The sequence below is a fragment of the Sphaerodactylus townsendi genome, unplaced genomic scaffold (assembly GCF_021028975.2).
Source record: "Sphaerodactylus townsendi isolate TG3544 unplaced genomic scaffold, MPM_Stown_v2.3 scaffold_28, whole genome shotgun sequence".
In the NCBI taxonomy this organism is placed as follows: Eukaryota; Metazoa; Chordata; class Lepidosauria; order Squamata; family Sphaerodactylidae; genus Sphaerodactylus; species Sphaerodactylus townsendi.
This window is the reverse complement of record NW_025950451.1, coordinates 475,676-495,540: the sequence shown is the minus strand read 5'-3', so window position 1 is coordinate 495,540 and position 19,865 is coordinate 475,676. Positions and strand designations below refer to the sequence as shown.

Genomic DNA, 19,865 nt, shown 5'->3' with positions numbered 1-19,865 from the left:
AGACCGTAGAGATCTCAACAGACGCTTTGGAGCTAAATACCTCCAGGTGTTATGCCAATTATCCAGCCAAGATAATTGGGTTGATCTTGTTGCCCTATGCTGAATCGCCCTATAATAACTCTGTTCATAGCAGATACAGGGCAAGACTCCTTTTGTGAGGTGGTTCATGGCCCAGGCAGCTCCCCCCCTCTTGCCTCATTTGCTGGTGTCTGACTCTTCGCCTGCACCTGAACTTCAGGGATTGGATTCAGTCTGTAGCTCAGCAATGGCGGGCATCCCTTCCGGGCTCTTATGAAGGCTAGGGGAGGCCTACAAAGCGTCAAGCTTGAATAAACATAAAGGCGTTGGATTTCCGTTGGTGAGGTGGGTGACATGGTCTATTTGTCCACTAAGAATTTGCGCCCGGTCTGCACAGACCTACTCCAAGCTGAGTGCGAAATATGTGGGCCCCCTTCCGAATTGTCATCAGAGGTCCATAAATAAGGTGACCGCTGAGACTGGACTTGCTCTAAAGCTTTAGATAAAAAATACACCTCTGTGTTTTCATTTGCAGCCTGCTGAAGAAGATAAGTTCCCCGGATGTCCTGATTAACATCCAGAGATGAGAAGATGCCTCCTCCGGGATTCTGATTGATGGCTCCAAGCATTATGAACTGTCTGATATTCTTGATTCTGGCTTGTATCGCATTATTAACAGCTTGCAGTAATTTGGTCTCCCCTGGAAAGGTTGTTTGCCTGGGCAGAATCAATGGATCTTTGCTCATAACATAAAAGCCCCCGGCCTTATCAAACGGTTCCATCAACGTTGCCCAAACAAGCCGGGAGAAAAGCCTTAAGAGATGCAGTATGTCAGGAGGCCTAAAATAAAGGGATTGCCTTCTTGCTGCATTTCACTGCTGTTTCACACAGTTGGGAGGGGGTTAAAAGGGTTACTGCTGTCTTAACTGTATTTTTTCCTAGCTGCTCTGGGAAGTCCTCACGGTCGCCAGAGTGTTCCTTCAAGGCTACCACTGCCCTGTGCTTCCCCCTTGCCCCTTTATCTCTGTGCATTTTTTTTTTCTGTGGAGCCCTCAGTTCCCAAGGAGGGGGGGTGAGGGTAGCAATGTAAGTGTTTTATGAGCTGTGTTGTGTTTTGGAATTAGTCATTCTCAGCAGCTTTTAGCTTCGCAGAACTCATCTTAAAATAAAGCTTCTGTTCTACAACACGAGTTTGTCTTTTACTGGGGGTTCTGACAGGGGTCTAGATTTGGTTTTCGCCAGTCTGAACAAATGTGATGTCTATAGACTGGGCCAGTTCTCCTGCTTACAGGGGAGAGCTTGAGCTCCAAAAGGCTGACATCCCTTCAACTGTAATTCCCTGTTCTTGAGGCTATTCCTAAAATGGTTCTGTCGTTTCTTTTTCCCAGCTTATTCATTTGCAGTGCAGAAATTCTCTCAGACGCTTCAGTCCTTTCAGTTTGACTTTATTGGGGACACGCTGACGGATGATGAAATTAATATTGGTAAGTGCTTTCTTTGTGCTCTAAAAATGTGTATGTATTTTATATCAAAATTTAGCAATATTGAAAACAACAACTCCATTTTTAATACTTCCATAATCCTTTTCTGAAGAGCTGATCTGATAACTGTCTCAAGGATTCCTTTACAAATATGTCTGTAGATCATTTGCAAACTAATGTAGAACCAGCACCTGCGGCAACAATTACTGGTGGCAACTTTTGAGCAGGAGCAATGTTGATCAGAATTTATCTTCTCTCCTGTGTGAGGCTTCTCTCCCGGCTCTAGTAGTAATGTTGACTCCGCCGTCCCTTTGTCTGATATGGCAATGTGTCCTCCTGGGGGAACGGCACAGGTGCTGTGTGGCTTGCAGGAATCAGATGTGCTAGATCCACTCTTTGGAGCTCTCTGGTGAAAAGAGCACCAAACCCATCCCTGCGCCCAGCTCCCACATTGGGACTTTACCCTGAGTTGGACTAAGGGCCACCTGTGAGCTCATTCTTACCTGAGCAGCTCTCGTGTGAGGGCGGGACTTGTCCTCAGCATCCACCAAAACTCCGACCTCTTCTACTGGATCAGGCCCTTTCTCCATGACTGGCAGCTGCTCTCCAGGGTCACAGACTTCTGCCTGGTCCTTTTTTTAAACTGGAGATGTCAGGGTTGAAGATGGAGACGCTCACTCACATGGACATAGATGCAGCTGCCTTACCCTGAATCAGGTCCTCCAGGTCAGTGCTTGGGCTGGGAGTGGCTCACCAGAGACTCTGGCAAAGAATGGTCCTTCATCGTCTGCCTGGTCTTTTTTGACTGGAAAGGCTGTGGATGCAACCTGAGACCTTCTGCGTGGCAAGCAGAGGTTCTGCCCCTGAGCCACACCCCCTCCCCTCTTGCTTCAGGTGTCCCAACCTGGAAAATAACGTTTGAACCCATCTGGTAGAATATTCTCTGCCCCATCTTCCCCCCATGCTTTTGCTTGCCATTTTTGAGTCCCCCAGCAGAATGTGACACCCTGCTGTGTGTGGATGTGAGCAACCTCACCATTGCTTGGGATGGTTCCAGGCGCCTGCAAGGAGGCTGCATCTCAGTGGGCAGTGGGCTGTCTTTCTGCTCACAGCTCTGGTTTTCCCACTGACTGAAAGTGGCAGGTGTTGACAGAACAAAGAATTAATGGGATGGGTGGAAACTAAGCTAGAATTCTTCTGGCGTACTTCCTTACAAATGCATGTGGGGAAATTCATCAGTCTCTCGAATTCACTTCTGCCTTCCACACAGTAGTTTGGGAGACTGGGAACTGCTGTGCTGGGGGTCTGGGGGACCCCAAGGACTCTGGTGAAGAGGCCTGGAAAGCCCGGGCACTCTTGAAAGAGACAGGAAGAGGCAGACAAATGGACGTGGGTCAGAGATGAGCAAGATGATGGCGCTATCCTGGCAAATTGTGGTCTGCCCTTATCTTTTACTCTTGCTGCCTTTATTCCCTGTTTTATGTTGATTTCATACTGCTGATTTTGCCAATTTTTGTATTAAAATACTGAGGATAGGGTTTATTTAGATGATATTTAAATATATGTTGATGTTAAACTATATTATTTGTTTCATGCTGTTGGCCACGTCAGGGCAATTTTGGAGTTTATGGGGTAGGATTATTTTCAGTAGTAAACAGCAGAATAGTTTTCATTTCATGTTGGAGTGCATGACAGCCAGAGATGACATGATGGCCACAGCCAGCGGAGTACGGCCCCTCCGCCCAGCCTGCCTCATTAAAGGGCCTTCTAGGCTTTAGTGCACAGGAACTGACAATGTGTGGAATTCCAGAGATTCCCATGAAGAAGCCAGAATGAGTGCTGGATGCCTTTTCTTGGCCACCTGCCTCGTAATAGGTGGTTATGGAACCAAATATGATACAGCTGTAAAGTTAGTGTACTTAATGGAAGACACCCGTTGCATTTGAATGGTGATAATCCAGGGATTAAATTCTGGTCTCCTGAGAATCAACTCGTGCCCTTTCTCTCCTTCGTAGCTGAATCCTTTAAAGAATTTGCGGAGCTGCTCCAGGAGGTGGAACTTGAGAGGTCGATGATGGTAAGGTTGCCCCCCCCTCTTTCCTTCCTGCCTTTGGCCCCAGATGTGTAGAGGACCTGGAGGTGAAGGATCTGGTGAACAGGGAATGAGCACAACTGTTGGTCTTCCCTTCCTGACTTTATGAGTTCTCAATAGCAAATGCCTCCATTTTTGTTACTGGGTTGTGCCCCTGGGTGTCCCCTGTGTGAATGCTGAAAACTACACAGCGAGGGCCACCCTTGGGCGAGGGGGAGGAGATATCTCTAATTATTCAGGGGTTGGGGGTGACAGCAAAAGTTCAGAAAAATTACTTATCTGTGCCAGGTCCTGTTTGGAATGTTGGCAGCTCTCTGTGTTGCAAAAGCATAACGGTGAAATACACCTCTGAATAGGGGTCTGCACCAATTTTTTCCTGGGTTTTTTTAGATTCAAGTTTAATAGATTGGAAAGTTTTCAGAAATAAAAAAAAAACCAAAATCCCCTACCGATATGGGTTTTCTCTGGCTTTTTTTGAACATCTGAAAATTTTGGTGTCCATTAAACCTTATGGGAAATCTTTGCAGAGCTCTGGGGGCATTTTTGAAAGGTAGAACCTCCAAATTTGTAGCGTTGCTGCAGGTGACACTCGTCACACCAGTCCCCAAGTTTGGTCAGAAGATTGGGTCACTAAACCCAAGGGATTCTTGTAAGCAGAGTCATCAGCAGCTATGCTGCAAATTTGGTGCCTCTACCTTAAAAATAGTGCCTCCCCAAAAGCTTTCCCAGTCAGTAAGGTAGGAGCTGATCCCTTTAATCTTGAAAGGGAACAGACCCATATTATCCTAAAGCAAATATTTTCAGGGCTTGGCAGGGGGTTCTTTTTTAAGGTAGACACGCCAAAATTTCAGCAGAATTGCAGGTTCTTTATGAGAACTCCCATGTTTGGTGAAGATTGGGGGGCCAGTTGTATGTGAGGAATGGAGGAAAAACTGGGTCCCTATAAAATTGGACCCCCTAATCCAATATTCACCAAACTTGGGGATTCTTGTAAGGAGAATCACCTGCAGCTATGCTGCAAATTTGACAGCTCTACTTCAAACCACCACCACTCTGATTTGAAAAAGCTGGAAAAAATGAAAAATGTTTTTTTCCCCAAACTTTCCCTTTTTGGCTCCATTAAAAACTGTGCCCCCCCCCCCTTTTTTTGGCTTTTTTCAGTTAGGCACATCTAAATGCATATCCCTACCTCTGAGCCGTTGTCTCTAGTGAAATCATACATTCATATTATTTATACCTCTCCTTTTTCACTTATGATCTTTAGGAGGCAATTGAAGATGGTTTTATTTAGGACAACATTTTGTCCTGAATAGTGATTTTAAATTTTGGTTTTGTATTTTTAATGTATTTTATTTGTGTTGTATCTATGTTTGTAAGCCACCTAGAGTTCCACAAGAAAAGTGGCTAATAAATGTTATAAGCAAATAAAAATACATTTCTCCCCCACGGGACCGAAGTCATTCTTCTCCACTCTATTCTCATAACGACCCTGTAAGGTAGGTTAGGCTGAGAGTGTGTGGCAGGCCCAGGTCACCCAGTGTGGCAGAGCAGGAGTCCTCATCCAGTACTCTCACCACCACATTGCAGATGCTGCCAGGGTGGGGGGGCCTTGCACAGGTAGATAGTTACGATGACTATATTAGCACTCCTGGTACTGCATTTGAAACAAGGTCCTCTGAGGCAATACCTGGGATGCTTGTTAACTTGCCAAACAGTGTCACCAATAGAATTTCTGTGCTGCCCAGTCTCCTCTCTAATGCCAAGGCATCGTTGTTCTTGCAGTCGTGACAATGGGTGCAGTGATGGATGTGTAGAAAGGAATGATCAGTGCCTTCAAACCTCAAACGGTCCAGGTCTCTGAAGCCCTAAGCTCTGTTTTTTTCTGTGTGATTTTTAACTTCCTTTGAAATGCAGAGTGGATGCTTTGTGGTTTCAGTTCAAAGGGGTTTGGTAATTGCATTTTGACATCTCAATCTGTTTAGCTTGTGCAGAGTTCTCCTAGGCCAGTGGTGGCGAACCTTTGGCACTCCAGATGTTATGGACTACAATTCCCATCAGCCCCCAAAGGTTCGCCACCACGGTCCTAGGCCCTTCCTGGAAGTTCTTAAAATTGTTTCCATCTCTGTGCGACTTCACCTTCTGTTGACGGCACAAAGTATTTTCCCATAGACTTCTTCTCAAAATTGTTTGCAGCAAAACAAATCTTCAATTCAAATCTTGGAGTGTAGTATGAAAAGATGCATCTAGTTGTATTATCCTTTGTACCATTCTCCTTGTTTTTTTCTGTTGCAACTGATTAACAAAAGCTCCCTCACCAGAATTCTTTACACCTAAAAGGTTCCCCCTTTTAAACTTTTGCCTTCAGGTACAGAATGCCAGCGATTTGCTGATCAAGCCTCTGGAAAGCTTTCGTAAGGATCAAATAGGACTCACCAAAGTAAGTCCCCCCTCCCTCTTGATCAGTAGCCAAAAATAAACCACTTGAATGCTGAGAATGACAGAGTTGGTCGAGGGTTCCAAGGGTTCCACTGATCTAGTCCAACCCCCTGCACAATGTGGGAAATTCACAACTTCCTCCCCCCCACCCCAATTTTGATAGCTTATTAAACAGAATGATAATCTAGTGATTTATTTAGAAAACATGATTTTTCATACCATCTCCTCAATTCACTCAACTGGAAAATGGGAAGTGGCCATGCTCCCTGGATGAAAGAATCCTTTTATTATTGTGTCAGTCAAACAGGCTTGTTTCAGGTTGGCCTCCTTTTGCAACTTTTCCCCTGAATATCTAGTTTTCTGTTTGTAAGGAATTTTTGAATGGAGTGTCCAAAACAATTAAACAGCCCTCCACTTATATGTGCTAATAGGGTGGGAGATGTCAAGTGATCTCCTATCTCTGTGGATTGGCCTCTCTCTGTGGAGTGGTACTCAAATTGGCCTAGGGGGGTATTGAAATCAGTGAGCTATTCCTGTCCCTCAGTAATTCGGACCCGAAAATATGCCTCCCACAAATCCACTTTGGTGAACACTTTGCCCTTGGAGAGGTGCCCCAACAAGTCTTTGATTAAGGGAAGGGGGTATTTATTGTTCAGGGACACTGCATTCAGGCCTATGTAGTCCATACAGAGGCGGAGGGAGCTGTCCTTCTTTTTGCAGAAAAGGACGGGGGCCCCCATGTGAGACTTGGAAGCTCTAATGAAGTCGCTTGCCAAGTTCTTGTTGACGAACTCCCGCAGCGCCGTCAGTTCGCAGGGGCTCAACTGGTAGTTTCCCCCGGGACCAGTTCGATTGAGCAGTTGGAGCTGCGGTGGGGTGGCAGGTGGTCACACTCCCCCTCGTTGAACAATAAGTGGTAGAACAATAAGAGTGAGTTCCAGCACAATGTAAGGCTGCACTCAGACAAAGCTAACTTTAGAAAAGGAACTTTATTGATTTATGTCGCCCTAACTACAGGTTGCTGGAATTGAGGATTCATGCCCTCAGTTCCAGTATTTATTTTATTTCTGAACCCAACAACAACCAATCAACTTTCTCCCCCTGCCCAGTCTCTGGCCTCTCATTGGCTGTGAAGCTCCGGTGGGATATAGTTTCTCAGTTTGTTTTCCCGCTCTTTTTGGAAAAAGGCGGGAGCCGGTGCATGCTGGGAGAGACAGAAATCTCTCATTACTACTACTACTTTCCTTTCTGAAGGTTTGGCCATCTGTTCCAGGAAACCACCATCCTTTGCAGGTTCTCCACCATCAGAACATCCACATTCTGAATTTAGATTCTGAAAGTGGGGTGAAGCTACACCTGCCCACCTTGTGACTTTCCCGTTGCTTGGCCCCTCCTTTGTTTGTGTGGCCTCAGGCTGGCAGATAAAGCCAAAGGATTCTTCAAGTACATCAAGTACACATCAAAAGCAGGAAGCCAGCAAGGGAAGCGGTAGGCCCGTTAGATGACAAAGGAACAAAGGGTGTGCTAAAAGATGACAGGGTGATTGCAGAAAAGGTGAATGAATTCTTTGCATCTGTATACAACCAAAAGGAGGTGAGGAAAATTCCTGCACCTGAACCAAAAGAAGCTGTAGGAGGCCCGAATCCGAGGAACTAACGAAGATAGTGGTAGACAAGGAAGAAGTTCTGGCAGCCATTGATAAACTAAATGCTACCAAATCCCCTGGCCCAGATTGCATTCACCCAAGAGTTCTTAAAGAGCTCAAGCATGAAATTGCTGATGTTCTCACTTTAATATGCAACTTATCCTTGAAATCAGGCTCCATCCCTGAAGACTGGAAGATGGCCAATGGCACACCAATCTTTAAGAAAGGATGTAGGGGGGGCCCGGGAAATTACAGGCCAGTGAGTTTGACATCTGTTCCTGGTAAATTAGTAGAATCTGTCATTAAAGATAAAATTATAAAAGAACATGTAGAAAAGCAAGACCTGCTGAGAAAGAGTCAGCATGGCTTTTGCAGAGGTAAATCCTGTCTTACAAACTTACTAGAATTCTTTGAGGGTGTAAACAGGCATGTGGATAAGGGGGAACCAGTGGACATTGTCTACTTGGATTTCCAAAAGACCTTTGACAAAGTTCCTCACCAGAGATGATTGAGAAAACTCAGCAATGAAGGAATAAGAGGGGAAGTCCTCCTATGGATTAAAAACTGGTTGAGAAACGGGAAGTAAAGAGTGGGTGTAAATGGGAAATTCTCACAATGGAGAGATGTAAGGGAGTGGTGTCCCCCAAGGATCCGTTTTGGGACCAGTGCTCTTTAACCTATTCATAAATGACCTGGAAGTAGGGGTGGATAGCGTGGTGGCCAAGTTTGCAGATGATACCAAATTATGTGGGGTGGTAAAGAACCACAAAAGGATGCCGAGGAATCCAAGCGGACCTTGATAAATTAGGTGAGTGGGCTAAGAAATGGCAAATGCAGTTCAATGTAGCAAAATGCAAAGTGATGCACATAGGGGCAAAAAATCCAAACTTCACATACCCGCCTTCTGAGGGGTCCAGTGCTATCAGTCACAGACCAGGAAAGGGATTTGAAGCGTCTTAGTTGATAGTTCCATGGGAATGTCAGCTCAATGTATGGCAACTGTGAAAAAGGCAAAACTCTATGCTGGGGATAATTAGGAAAGGAATTGAGAATAAAACTGCAAAGATTGTCATGCCCTTATATAAAGCCGTGATGCGTGCACTTGGAGTACTGTGTTCAGTTCTGAGGTAGCCACATCTCAAAAAGGATATGGAAGAGATAGAAAAAGTGCAGCAGAGAGTGCTTGAACGAGGATTGATTGAGGGGACTGGAGCACCTTCCTTATGAGGAAAGGCTTACGGTGTTTGGGACTCTTTAGTTTGGAGAGGAGACGTCTGAGGGGGGATATGATTGAAGTCTATAAAATTATGCATGGGGTAGAAAATGTTGACAGAGAGAAATTTTTCTCTCTTTCTCTGTCTTACTAGAACCAGGGGGCATTCATTGAAAATGCTGGGGGGAAGAAGTGGGACTAATAAAAGGAAACGCTAGCTTCATGGCGTGTGATTGGTGTTTGGAATATGCTGCCACAGGAGGTGGTGATGGCCACTAACCTGGATAGCTTTAAAAGGGGCTTGGGCAGATTTATGGAGGAGAAGTCTATTTATGGCTACCAATCTTGATCCTCTTTGATCTGAGATTGCAAATGCCTTAACAGTCCAGGTGCTCGGGAGCAACAGCCGCAGAAGGCCATTGCTTTCACATCCTACATGTGAACTCCCAAAGGCACCTGGTGGGCCACTGCGAGTAGCAGAGAGCTGGACTAGATGGGCTCTGGTCTGATCCAGCTGGCTTGTTCTTATGTTCTTATGATTGTCACGGCCCTGGTCTGTTGCTGCTGGGGCCACCAGTCTATCTGTGGGTTGGTGAATCATGGTTTTTTAGTTGGAGCAGGCATTGCGATTTTTCTGCTTTGTTGAACTTGCACTCTGGGCTCTGTTGCCAAGATTCTGCCTTACACTGAGTTTGGACCACTGACCGATGGTGTGGAAGTCAGGGCTGCTGCTGGGCACAGCATGGGTGGAGAAGCCTTGAAACACCAACCCAAACGGGCTGGAAGTTTTTCTTCCGCCCCGTTCTGATTTTCCTCCCTGACCATGAGGGCTCCATTAATTCTTTTCTGCATAAAATATATTTTACTACTAAAAATAGAAGGGTGGCATCAGCTACCGTTCACTCTTTATTCATGTACAGTTATTGCTTTTAACCCAGATTCCATTGCAGAGCCTGTTTTATTCAAAGGCCAGGAGTACCCCCTCCCCTTTGCATGACGGGTTAGGGAGAGGCTCAGCGTTCACTTCCTGTGTTGCATGCAAAAGACAGCATCCAAGCTAGAAAAGTTCATAGCTGCCTGAATGTAATATTGCTGCTACTTTGGGCCCTCTCTGCCCCGAATAGTGTGGGAGATCTTCTGCCTCAAACCACAACAGGGTTTCCCAGTTCCATTCAGATGTTGCCTTTTGTGTATAGTGAGGATAGTGGGGGCAGAGAGGGTGTGGCTGCAAGCATCAGGCATAGTTACTCAATCTTTTGTTTTGTCTGGGCACTGTGGGTCTATGGCATTGCTTCCATTTCTCTGTATCAAGCTGGTCTAATTCCTCTTTTGCCCATTCAGCTTGGGAAGGAAGTCACTTCCTGTTTTGGCTAGCATTTGCTGACATGACTGGTTTGTGGTCCTGCGTTTGTAAGGGATGTTGTGTTGTGATGAGTGCAGATTATTGACCTAACGGTCTGCTTTCATCTGCACATTCAGAAGTATTTTTATATATCTTTCCCGTGTTGTCCGATGGCCAGTGTAAGTCTGGTTGTATTTGGGGGCTCCACATCGAGTACTAGAGAGTCACGATTCCAACTGCCTGAGGAGGCCAGCATCTAGAGTGCTGGGAACGTCAGAACTGAGGGTCAGAGTCCACTGGGTAAGTCTTAGGAGTGTGCTTGTCTCTCATAAAACTTACCTAGATGGTGGCTGTGAGATAAATTGTGGTCTTTTAGGGTTTTTAAAAATATAATCGTTGTTTTATTTACAATGTAAGCCACATTGAGTTCTGCAAGGTAGCCAAGTGACTAATAAATATTTTAAGTAATTTTTAACACAGCTGCCATGTAGTTTGTCTTCCTGGGTTAAAAATAGTAATTGTCTATGAACAAAGAGTGCTCATCTATGAACAAAGAGTGCTCAAATATAAAAAAGGCCATTTGTGCACTTATGACTACCCCTTGGTTTAGAAGCAGCCCATTCAGTTTTCTTTCCTGCGCAGCATTTTTCCTTTGTTGTGCGTTATCGGGTCTTTCTGCCATTTAGTCTGCCAAGGGGGTGGGGGGAAGGATTCGCACATTTGTGGAGGATTTGCCTTTTCCTGCCCCGGATTTGTGCTCCATGATGTGCATCATGGGGGAGTTTTTTTTAAAAAAACCATTAACATGGTCTGTATGCCCTCTCATTCCCTCTTCAATGACCCGCTCCCCCCCACCCCCAAGATGTCTTCTTCTTGGTTCAATCCATCTGGTTTAAATGCCACTTTGACATTTTGCCTCCATTTTGCAAGACATATTTCAGTAAATGTTCCTGAGCCACAAAACACACAACATGATCTGCGAATCAGCCTCACTCTGCTGGGGCTGCCTGCTGAGCGTGGGGCATGTTCTTGTTTGCTGGGGGAGGAGCGGAATGGTTCTGATCTTGAGTCGAATTTGCCATTGTTGTGCCCAGTGTTGGACAGTGTTGTGCCCAGCCCCTTCTCCTCTTCACTGGGCGGTGGGTGGGACTGCTGTCTGGCCCGTGCCTTCCCCAGTCTCCATTTCTGCAGTCCTCCTCCCTAGCCAAGGTAGGCTAGTCTAGTCAGCCATTTTAGGGTTGGGAAAGTGCCTTTCCGGTTTTCCTCTGCCTTTCATGCTTTAGACTACCACGTTGTCTTCAGGCTCCACTTTGGATTCCTCGTCTTCCAGGGACTGGCTGATGACACAAGGAGACGATTCGTGCACAATTGGCCATAGTCTTATAACCAAAGGTTGATCTTTTTGGAACACTCATTTTGAACTCAGAAACATGAGAAATAATATCAGTAATGATGACTGACTTCCCCCACTCAACAGGCCGGGGGTTTTGATTCACATAGGAGTGTCTTCTGGTTGGACTTGAACTTCTCTTAAAAACTAATAAGGAAGCCCTCTCCCCCCCCCCCGCCCCCCCCCCCCCCCCCGGTCTCCAGGAACGGAAGAAAAAATTTGAGAAGGATGGTGAGAAGTTTTACTCCATGTTAGATCGCCACTTGAATTTATCTTCAAAGAAAAAGGAAACCCAACTACAAGAGGTAAGCATGGAGCTGTTTATTTCCCCCCAAAGTTGAGTGTCCTCACTGTGAAGCCCAAGTGCCAACGGGCAGCCCCGCCCTTTGGGCTAGAGTATTTCAGTATAGACTAAACAATGGAGGGATGCAGCCGGCTCCATCATGGACGGCGCAGTGGTGGAGCCCGGACTTTGCCTGACGAAAGTTCTGATCCAGTTTGTGGCATCTCTTGCAAGGCTGCAAAAGGCTGTTCCCAAGACCCCTAGAACAGCTCCCCCTGCCCCCATTTCATTCACCATGTGGGCGCTTTGGGGATTTTGAGAGATGGCAGTGGGCACCACCAAAAAATGGTCTCCTGGGGGGTGGGGGGCAGAGCTAAGTGGAAAAGGAAGTTCCAAGCCCAGGAGGTTGCTCCAACAGAGGCAGGTCATTCTGAAGTCAGGCTGTGCTTTTTCCTTTGGAGGAAAGAGGTTCCGTTTCCAAAAGGAAAGGGTGGTTTGTTCGCCTTGTGGTCACGGGCAGAGATTTCGAAGCTCAAAGACTCAAGAGGCTGTGCGTGGCCAAGGTGCTCAGTGTCCTGCTAGTAGTTTTCTGTTCTTCTCAGTGCCCTGCTTGGGGCCCCTGGGTTTTATTCCCAACAGTCAAAAAGTGACCACATCCCAGTCTGTCCTTTAGCAAGTGATGTTGCTCTCCTTGGCCCTGCACTGGTGAGCCAGTGGCACCGGGAGTTTTATATGCTCATATGTTCGCTTCTGTAGAGAACTTTCCCTGCTTGCTGAAATTGAGATAAGATTTGGATGAGAACTGTGGCTAATGTACCACATATACTCATGTATAAGTCGAGTTTTTCAGCACATTTTTTGTGCTGAATAAGCCCCCCTCGACTTATACACGAGTCAGGTGTATTTTCAAAAATATTTTTGGGTTTTTATTTTGTCAGCCGGCAGGGGGCGCAGTTTTTAGGATAGCGGTACCAAAATTTCAGGATATCATCAGGTGAGACTCCTGATGGTACCGACAAAGTTTGGTAAAGTTTGGTTCAGGGGGTCCAAAGGTATGGACCCCCAAAAGGGGTGCCCCATCCCCCATTGTTTCCAATGGGAGCTAATAGCAGATGGGGCTACATTTTGAGGGTCCATAACTTTGGACCCCTTGAACCAAACTTCACTAAATCTGGATGGTATCATCAGGACAATCTCTTGTTGATACCAGCCAGGTTTGGTGATGTTTGGTTCAGGGAGTCCAAAGTTATGGATCCCGAAAGTGGGTACTCTCATCCCCCATTGTTTCCAATGGAAGTTAATAGTAGATGGGGCTACCCTTTTGAAGGTCCATAACTTTAGACTCTCTGAACCAAACTTCACCAAACCTGGGTGGTATCATCAGGATAGTCTCCTAAAGATACTCTGAAATGTTGGTACTGCTAACATAAACATTCCTCCCCTGACAGGTTGTGTGAATGTTCCTTCTAAAATGACGCCTGCCATGTGCAATTTTAAAAATATGTACACTAAAAATAATGAACTATTCTTTTAAAAAGCAGGGTAGTTTTGAGTCACAGTGAACAGGCATGTTCATTCCAGTTTTTAGTCTCAGATCCATTGTTTAAAACCCTTCCTTACAAAAAAGCTGAGGTTTTTGTACTTTTAAAGTTATTGTTGATACCATATTGTTCTTGTTGACCCTCTTTTCCAGAGCTAATTTACTGTTTTTCTTTGAAATAAATATTCAAAAACATTTAACCTACTGATACCTCAATGTAATTTTATTGATATCTATTTTTATTTTTGAAATTTACCAGTAGCTGCTGCATTTCCCACCCTCGACTTATACGCGAGTCAATAAGTTTTCCCAGTTTCTTGTGGTAAAATTAGGTGCCTCGACTTATATGCAGGTCAACTTATACACAAGTATATACGGTAATTCAGCTCTGGGGGGAAATGCCAGACACATGCTAGGTTGTTTTTCACTTTCAAAAGGAACAATAGCTTTTAGCAGCTCCCAACTATGAAGCTGCCATAAATCGTTGTGTTCCATAACACTCTTCTTTCTCTCGAATTTAGGCTGACCTACAGGTAGATAAAGAACAGCACATTTTCTTTGAATCTTCCCTGGAATATGTGTACCAAATCCAAGAAGTGCAGGAAAGCAAGAAGTTCTGTATGGTGGAGCCTGTAAGCATGCTTTCTTTTAGTCTGTCTTTCTGAAAAATTTCCCCAGATTGTATTTGGATCTTAAAAGCTGCTTTGTAGATTGCAGTTTCCATCTGTTTAATCTCTTTGGAAGTGTGGGGAGAGAGACATTTTTAGGTGGTAGCATAAGAAAGGCATCATTTCTTCTCCTTTCAGTTCTGCAGTCTGTGCTCACTGGTGATGTAGGTCAGATTCTCCCTTTAAATCCATGCCGAAGGGGGTGGATTTAAAAGGAGAATTTGGAGAAATTTGGGGGGTGCCTGCTGTCAGGGGTGCAATTGTTAAGCTAGCAGCACCAAACTTTCAGGGTATTTTTAGGAGACTCACCTGATGATACCACCCAGGTTTGGTGAAGTTTGGTTCAGGGGGTCCAAAGTTATGGACCCTCAAAGGTGTAGCCCCCATCTTCTATTAGCTCCCATTGGAAACAATGGGGGAGGGGGCACCCCCTTTGGGAGTCCATAACTTTGGACCCCCTGAACCAAACTTCACCAAACCTGGGTGGTATCATCAGGAGAGTCTCCCAAAAAAGCCCTGAAATTTTGGTACTGCTAGCCTAAAAACGGCACCTCCTGCAGGCCAAAAACCAAAACAACACTAAAAATACTAAAAAGAACACAAATGGGGTGGAGCTTTGGACATGTAATAGGGGGGTTGAACCCAGGAACCTCCTTCCCTTTGCCCTTGGTGCTCAAGGATTGTCCAGTCTGTGCTCATGTGCCCCCACCCATATGTTGCCATATGCCCGCATTCTCAGTAAAATAGTTTTTCATGTAGGAAGTTTTAAGAAATCCAGTGGCCCTGAAATGGAGAACCGCACAATTTTCCTCAGCCCTTGGCTTGGTTGCTGTTCTCCCAGAGACTGCAGGTGCCACTAATGATTGTTGTAACACACAAACATGTAAATAACCCTTCCCCTTTTTCTTTTTCACTGCAATAAGCATTTCATGTCCTGTGAATGTTTTGCTACGAGTAGAAGCCACTGCAGAGCGTGCTGCCGAACATTCGTCAACAGCATTGGGCACTAATACCTTTTCACAATTAAGTAACATAAATAAGATAAATGTAGGACTTAGATAAACAAGGAGTATACAAAGAAACAGAACAGAAAGTCCTTATTTGGAGGTTTGCAATATGATACAAATGGAAGCTCTGACAACCTGCTGCTTCTACAAAATGGATCTTGATACTGTCACTGGTTCTTCACGGGCAGGAAACATGAGAATTGCATGATGCATCGTGTGAAGTCTGTAAAAGATAATAGAAGCTGAAGTTTCCACTGAGTTTCACTTGTGAGCTTGGACATTCCTGTTTGCACAAAACATGAAAGGAATTGTTAACAGAGTTTGAACAAAACCAGTCCCCTCCCATCAGCAAGTTCTGATCTTCTCTGGAGGCAGTTTAGTCACTCCCACCGCTCCATCTCTGTGGTATCCCCTGAGCTTGGGGTGGTGAGAGGAATTCACCTCTCCAAGATTTATATGATGTGAAGAAAAACCAGGTGTCCACCAAGACCTCAAAGACTTAAGTGGTCAATAGATGGTAATTCTGCTGAACAGTGCAAAACTTTTAACTATCCCAGGGTTATCTTTCGTGAAACCTTCTCATGGAAAGCCTGCTTGATGATCGCAAAATTTTTAGTTTTGAGAACCACAGCTGCCTTCTTGAAAGCTTACAGTTCAAAAAGAGGATTTTTGATAGAGCCAGGTGTGAGGGCTATTCTGCAGCTCCTATATGGTGTAGATATCCGGGACTGGAATGAATGTTTGATCATGACCCTGGGAACTATTCAGCCTTAATTAGAGCCCACACATTGCCATATTTAGATTCTGAAGAAAGCGAAGGAATCTTTTTATGAGTCCGCTTTTAAGACAAAGCATTGTATTACTGCATTTGATATGCCTTGTGTAGATGCCTTCAACAATATTCTTCGCCTTTATTCCCTAGTGGATGATTCTTGGAGTGTCCCCTTGCCTGGTTTCAGTATATGAAACTGGATCGTTAAGTTTGATGTCATGTTGGATATCAATACAATCTCTTGATTTTTCTCCTTGGTTCAAATTGTTTAAAAAGAACCACAACAGAGCCCAGCACCACTGTCTGAAGCCACTGAGTTGTCTTCATACTTCCCCCCTTGTCTTGGTCATCAGCCAGATGTTATACAAACTGAACTGGAATTTGGCTTGCAACTGTGTGAATGTGGGAAACTTTGGCCGCGGTGCTAGAGAACTGATTCTGCTGGTTAAGAGTACCTGACGTTTGTTTCCTGCGCAGGTTCTGGCTTTTCTTCACAGCCTCTTTACCTACAATAACCTGACAGTTGAGTTGACACAAGATTTCCTTCCATACAAACAGCAGCTTCAGCTCAGCTTGCAGAATGTGAGTTTCCTTGTGGGTTTCTTGTCTTTTAAATTGTTTTCTTCTGTTTTGGCGGTAGGAAGGGGGGTTATGTCATGTTTTCCAGGATTGACTGGGATTTTTATGGCAAATCCCTTGAGTTGTTGTACAGCTGAGAATCCTGGTCTTGCTCCAGGGTGGGTGACTGTTTCCCCTTTCTCAATCCAATTGTTTCACCATCTGACTTGTGCCCTTCCTACGCTTGAGAGTTTATTGTCCTGTCACAGTTACTTCTGGTAACTCATCAGTTCCTTCTGCTTGGCAGCTGCAAGGATAGTAGTTTTATTTTTTAATTTTTTGTGTCATTTGAATATTACATTTTATATTAATGCTTTTCTTCATTTGTTTTCAAACAATACATTTTCCCCTTTCCCCCCCTCCCCCCTATATTTTTCATAGTTTTGTCAAACAAACAGCAGTAAGTTCATTCTTTGTAGTCTTTTCTCCCATTTCTCCTCATTGACTCCAGCTTCTTTCATCCAATCCTCGTATATGGTCCATATCTTCAAGATTTCACTCTGTTTATCTTGCCACAGTTGATTCTTTGTTATTATATCGAAAATGTCCAGTGTCACTTGTTCCCAGATGTATTCCAACCATTTCTGGATTGTCCATTTTTCTTTTCTTTCCAGCCTATTGTTGCATGTGCTGCTTTGATCATTATTTTATACATATAGCTATATTTTTTATCTACCCTTCTATCCTCCATTACACCCATGAACATTAAATAATTATCCCAATATTAATCTTCACCAGTTTCTCGATATATAACATCACAGTTGTCCAAAACCTTTTCACTTCTACACATTCCGTCCACATATGGCTATAATATGCCTCTTGATCTCCACAATGCCAGCATTTAGGGCTGAGGCCTTTAATCATATATGCTAGTTGTTTTGGTGTTCTATACCAATATCACTTTTCTTTCCAACTCCATGTATTTCTCAATCTTTATATTTTTCCAGCTGTCAATTAGATTTTCAGTTTTCCCAGTGTCTAGAGAACCTTCCTTCTCCCATTTTTGTTTCAATGTTCTTATCATAAAATCTTTGTCATCAACCATATACTTATATATATGTCCCAAAATTTTCCCTTTACATTTTTCATATAGTTCTAAACATTTAGCCATTATACATTCTCCTCTTATTCGTGAAACCTTTATCCTTTCCCAAATGCCCCTCAAGACCAACCAGTTCTCATTACCTCCTAACTCTATAAAATTTTGTACAATCATGATTTCTCCTCCTTCTCTTATCAAATTTGCAACTGTCCGAATCCCTTGTCTTTTCAATCTTTTTATCACTTTTTTCCCCATCTTTTCCGGCCACACTTGCCAATGGTGCCACATCCAGAGTACCGGGCATCCATGTAAGGTTGTGGGTTGATGTGTGTTTCTGTTCAGCCTGTCTGGCCTTGGTACATTCCTCGGTCTGGGCTCTTTGCCCAGGATGGCCGTGTTAGTTAACCTTGCTGTCTGCGCTTATCATATACGTTTGAAGCTTGCCTTTTCCTGTCGTGGGAATTCTAGTTGGGAGTTCGGGGAGGAGCCGTTTTGCCCGTAAAAGAGGCAGCCTGTTTTGGGAAAGCTCAGAATCTGCATTCCGTGTATTGTGTTTCCTGAAGTTTATGAAATAAAGAACTCTTCAAAGTTACTTGATTTCTGGTCCTTCAAGGTTCCTTACATTATGCAGATTCTCACAACTTTCTTTTCGGATTGAATGTGGCTTACATCATCTCTGTCCGTTCCTGTGGATCTCTGATGTCGTCCAACATGCAGAGATTGGGTTTCCGGGGTCCGCTGAATGCGGAATATGAAGAGGGTGCGGTAACCCCCAAAGAGGGTTACCTCTCCTCCCTCCCGGCAACCGCTCCTGTGGAGGAGCCAGCGGAATCCATCTCCCTGGTGACCCTCTCCAAGCCTCGGCTCAGCCGAAGCTTAGCCTTCCTCCAACTGCATGAGCAAGTGGATGAAGCTCCCCTGATGGCCCGGCGCACGGTCTCGGCCGAACGTCTAGAGGGGCGTCAGGAGTTCTACGATCCAGGTGGCGGGGTGTGCGATGGATGGGTGCTTCAAGAGCGGCACTTCACCACCCGCCAACATGTGGATTACAAACCAGTGATGCGAACGGTCACGGAGGAAGTCGGAGTGTCGACCATCCATGGAGACACCCAGGAATCTCTGGAGAAATTCCTGGATCAATACCTCGAGGAGCCTCCTCCTGAACATCACTGGCAGAGCACTGGAGCACGCCCGAAAGGGTCACGCTCATCAGCACCCCGAGATTCCATGGAAGGTGTTGTGGATTTACAAAAAGGGTCCCGAGTTTGACTCACTTTTGCAGAGGATACCTGCGCCCGGGATCCTCCGGACTTACAGGAACTTGAGGGGGCGACTGCCCTGCCTAGAGTGGACCCGGATCGCCCTCCTGACTCAGAACCAGACCATTGGGCTGAGCAGCTTGAGGCTCTCGAAGCGGCCAAACTTGATTGGCAACAAGAACGTGAAGCCCTCGAGAAAGAGCGCAAAGCCCTCGAACTGGAACGTGAGCAGCAACGCCAAGAATTCGAATTGGAGTTGGCCTGGGAGAAAGATATCCTCCGGCAACAGTATCTCCAGGATCTTACAGTCCATGATCAAGTAATGGAACAAACCAGGCTTGAACTCCAACGTCGGCGAGAGAGCTTGAAAGCTCTTGAAACCCAAGGTGAGGTCGACTCCGCAATCCAAAAGGCCGAACGTGAAAGGCTGCGAAAGTGAGCGAGGCGCCTTAGATTTCAGAGCGGATGCCCTTACCACCGCGCCAGAGAGGGAACTCACCAGCGAGAGAGAAGCAGTGCTCCAGAGGGACGGTGGAGTGCCCAGGCCACTCCACCCCGAGCCGACATCGCGACGAGACCTCGCTCTCCCGACACCCCAGCCCGTGGTGCCGCGGCTCCTAGAGTCACCTTGATGGGCCCCCCTCGAATAGCAGGCCTGCAACCGCAACACAGAGTGGTTCACCCACCAGCCCAACCGCCACCAGCTCATGCTCCCGCGCCCCGTGGGGCGCTGGTGGCTGGCAGAAACCATCCTCGACCTCACATTCCGGCACGTTTTGACAGAACCGCTTCCAAGTTGCCTTATTTCATTCTACAACTGGATGCCCACATGCTAGAATTTGACGATCTTTATCTTTCCGAAGCGGAGAAAGTTTGGGATATCGGCTCGGTACTGGACGGAGAGGCAGCGGAATAGTTTGTGGAATTGCACGAAATGAAGCTACTGAAGACTCTCCACAGAAACAGTGGCTGACCTTACTCCAGGGAACCCGGCTTCGGTTTGAAGATCAAGGCGAACCCGGCGGTAAGGCTATTAAAACCATCAAAACCATTAAGCAA

The 19,865-nt window shown here is 45.5% G+C and overlaps 1 protein-coding gene across 1 annotated transcript in view; it reads left to right on the top strand.

Annotated features, from left to right (window-relative positions):
• Window positions 1–18,816, top strand: part of LOC125425318 (oligophrenin-1-like) — a 31,382-nt gene extending 12,566 nt beyond the window's left edge. Inside the window, exons 2-9 of the mRNA XM_048482925.1 lie at window positions 1,407–1,502; window positions 3,515–3,576; window positions 5,957–6,028; window positions 11,821–11,922; window positions 13,962–14,072; window positions 16,365–16,469; window positions 18,265–18,312; window positions 18,448–18,816. Coding sequence (XP_048338882.1) covers window positions 1,407–1,502; window positions 3,515–3,576; window positions 5,957–6,028; window positions 11,821–11,922; window positions 13,962–14,072; window positions 16,365–16,469; window positions 18,265–18,312; window positions 18,448–18,816 — 965 coding nt within the window. The remainder of the gene's footprint in view (window positions 1–1,406; window positions 1,503–3,514; window positions 3,577–5,956; window positions 6,029–11,820; window positions 11,923–13,961; window positions 14,073–16,364; window positions 16,470–18,264; window positions 18,313–18,447) is intronic.
• Window positions 18,817–19,865: the final 1,049 nt, after the last annotated feature.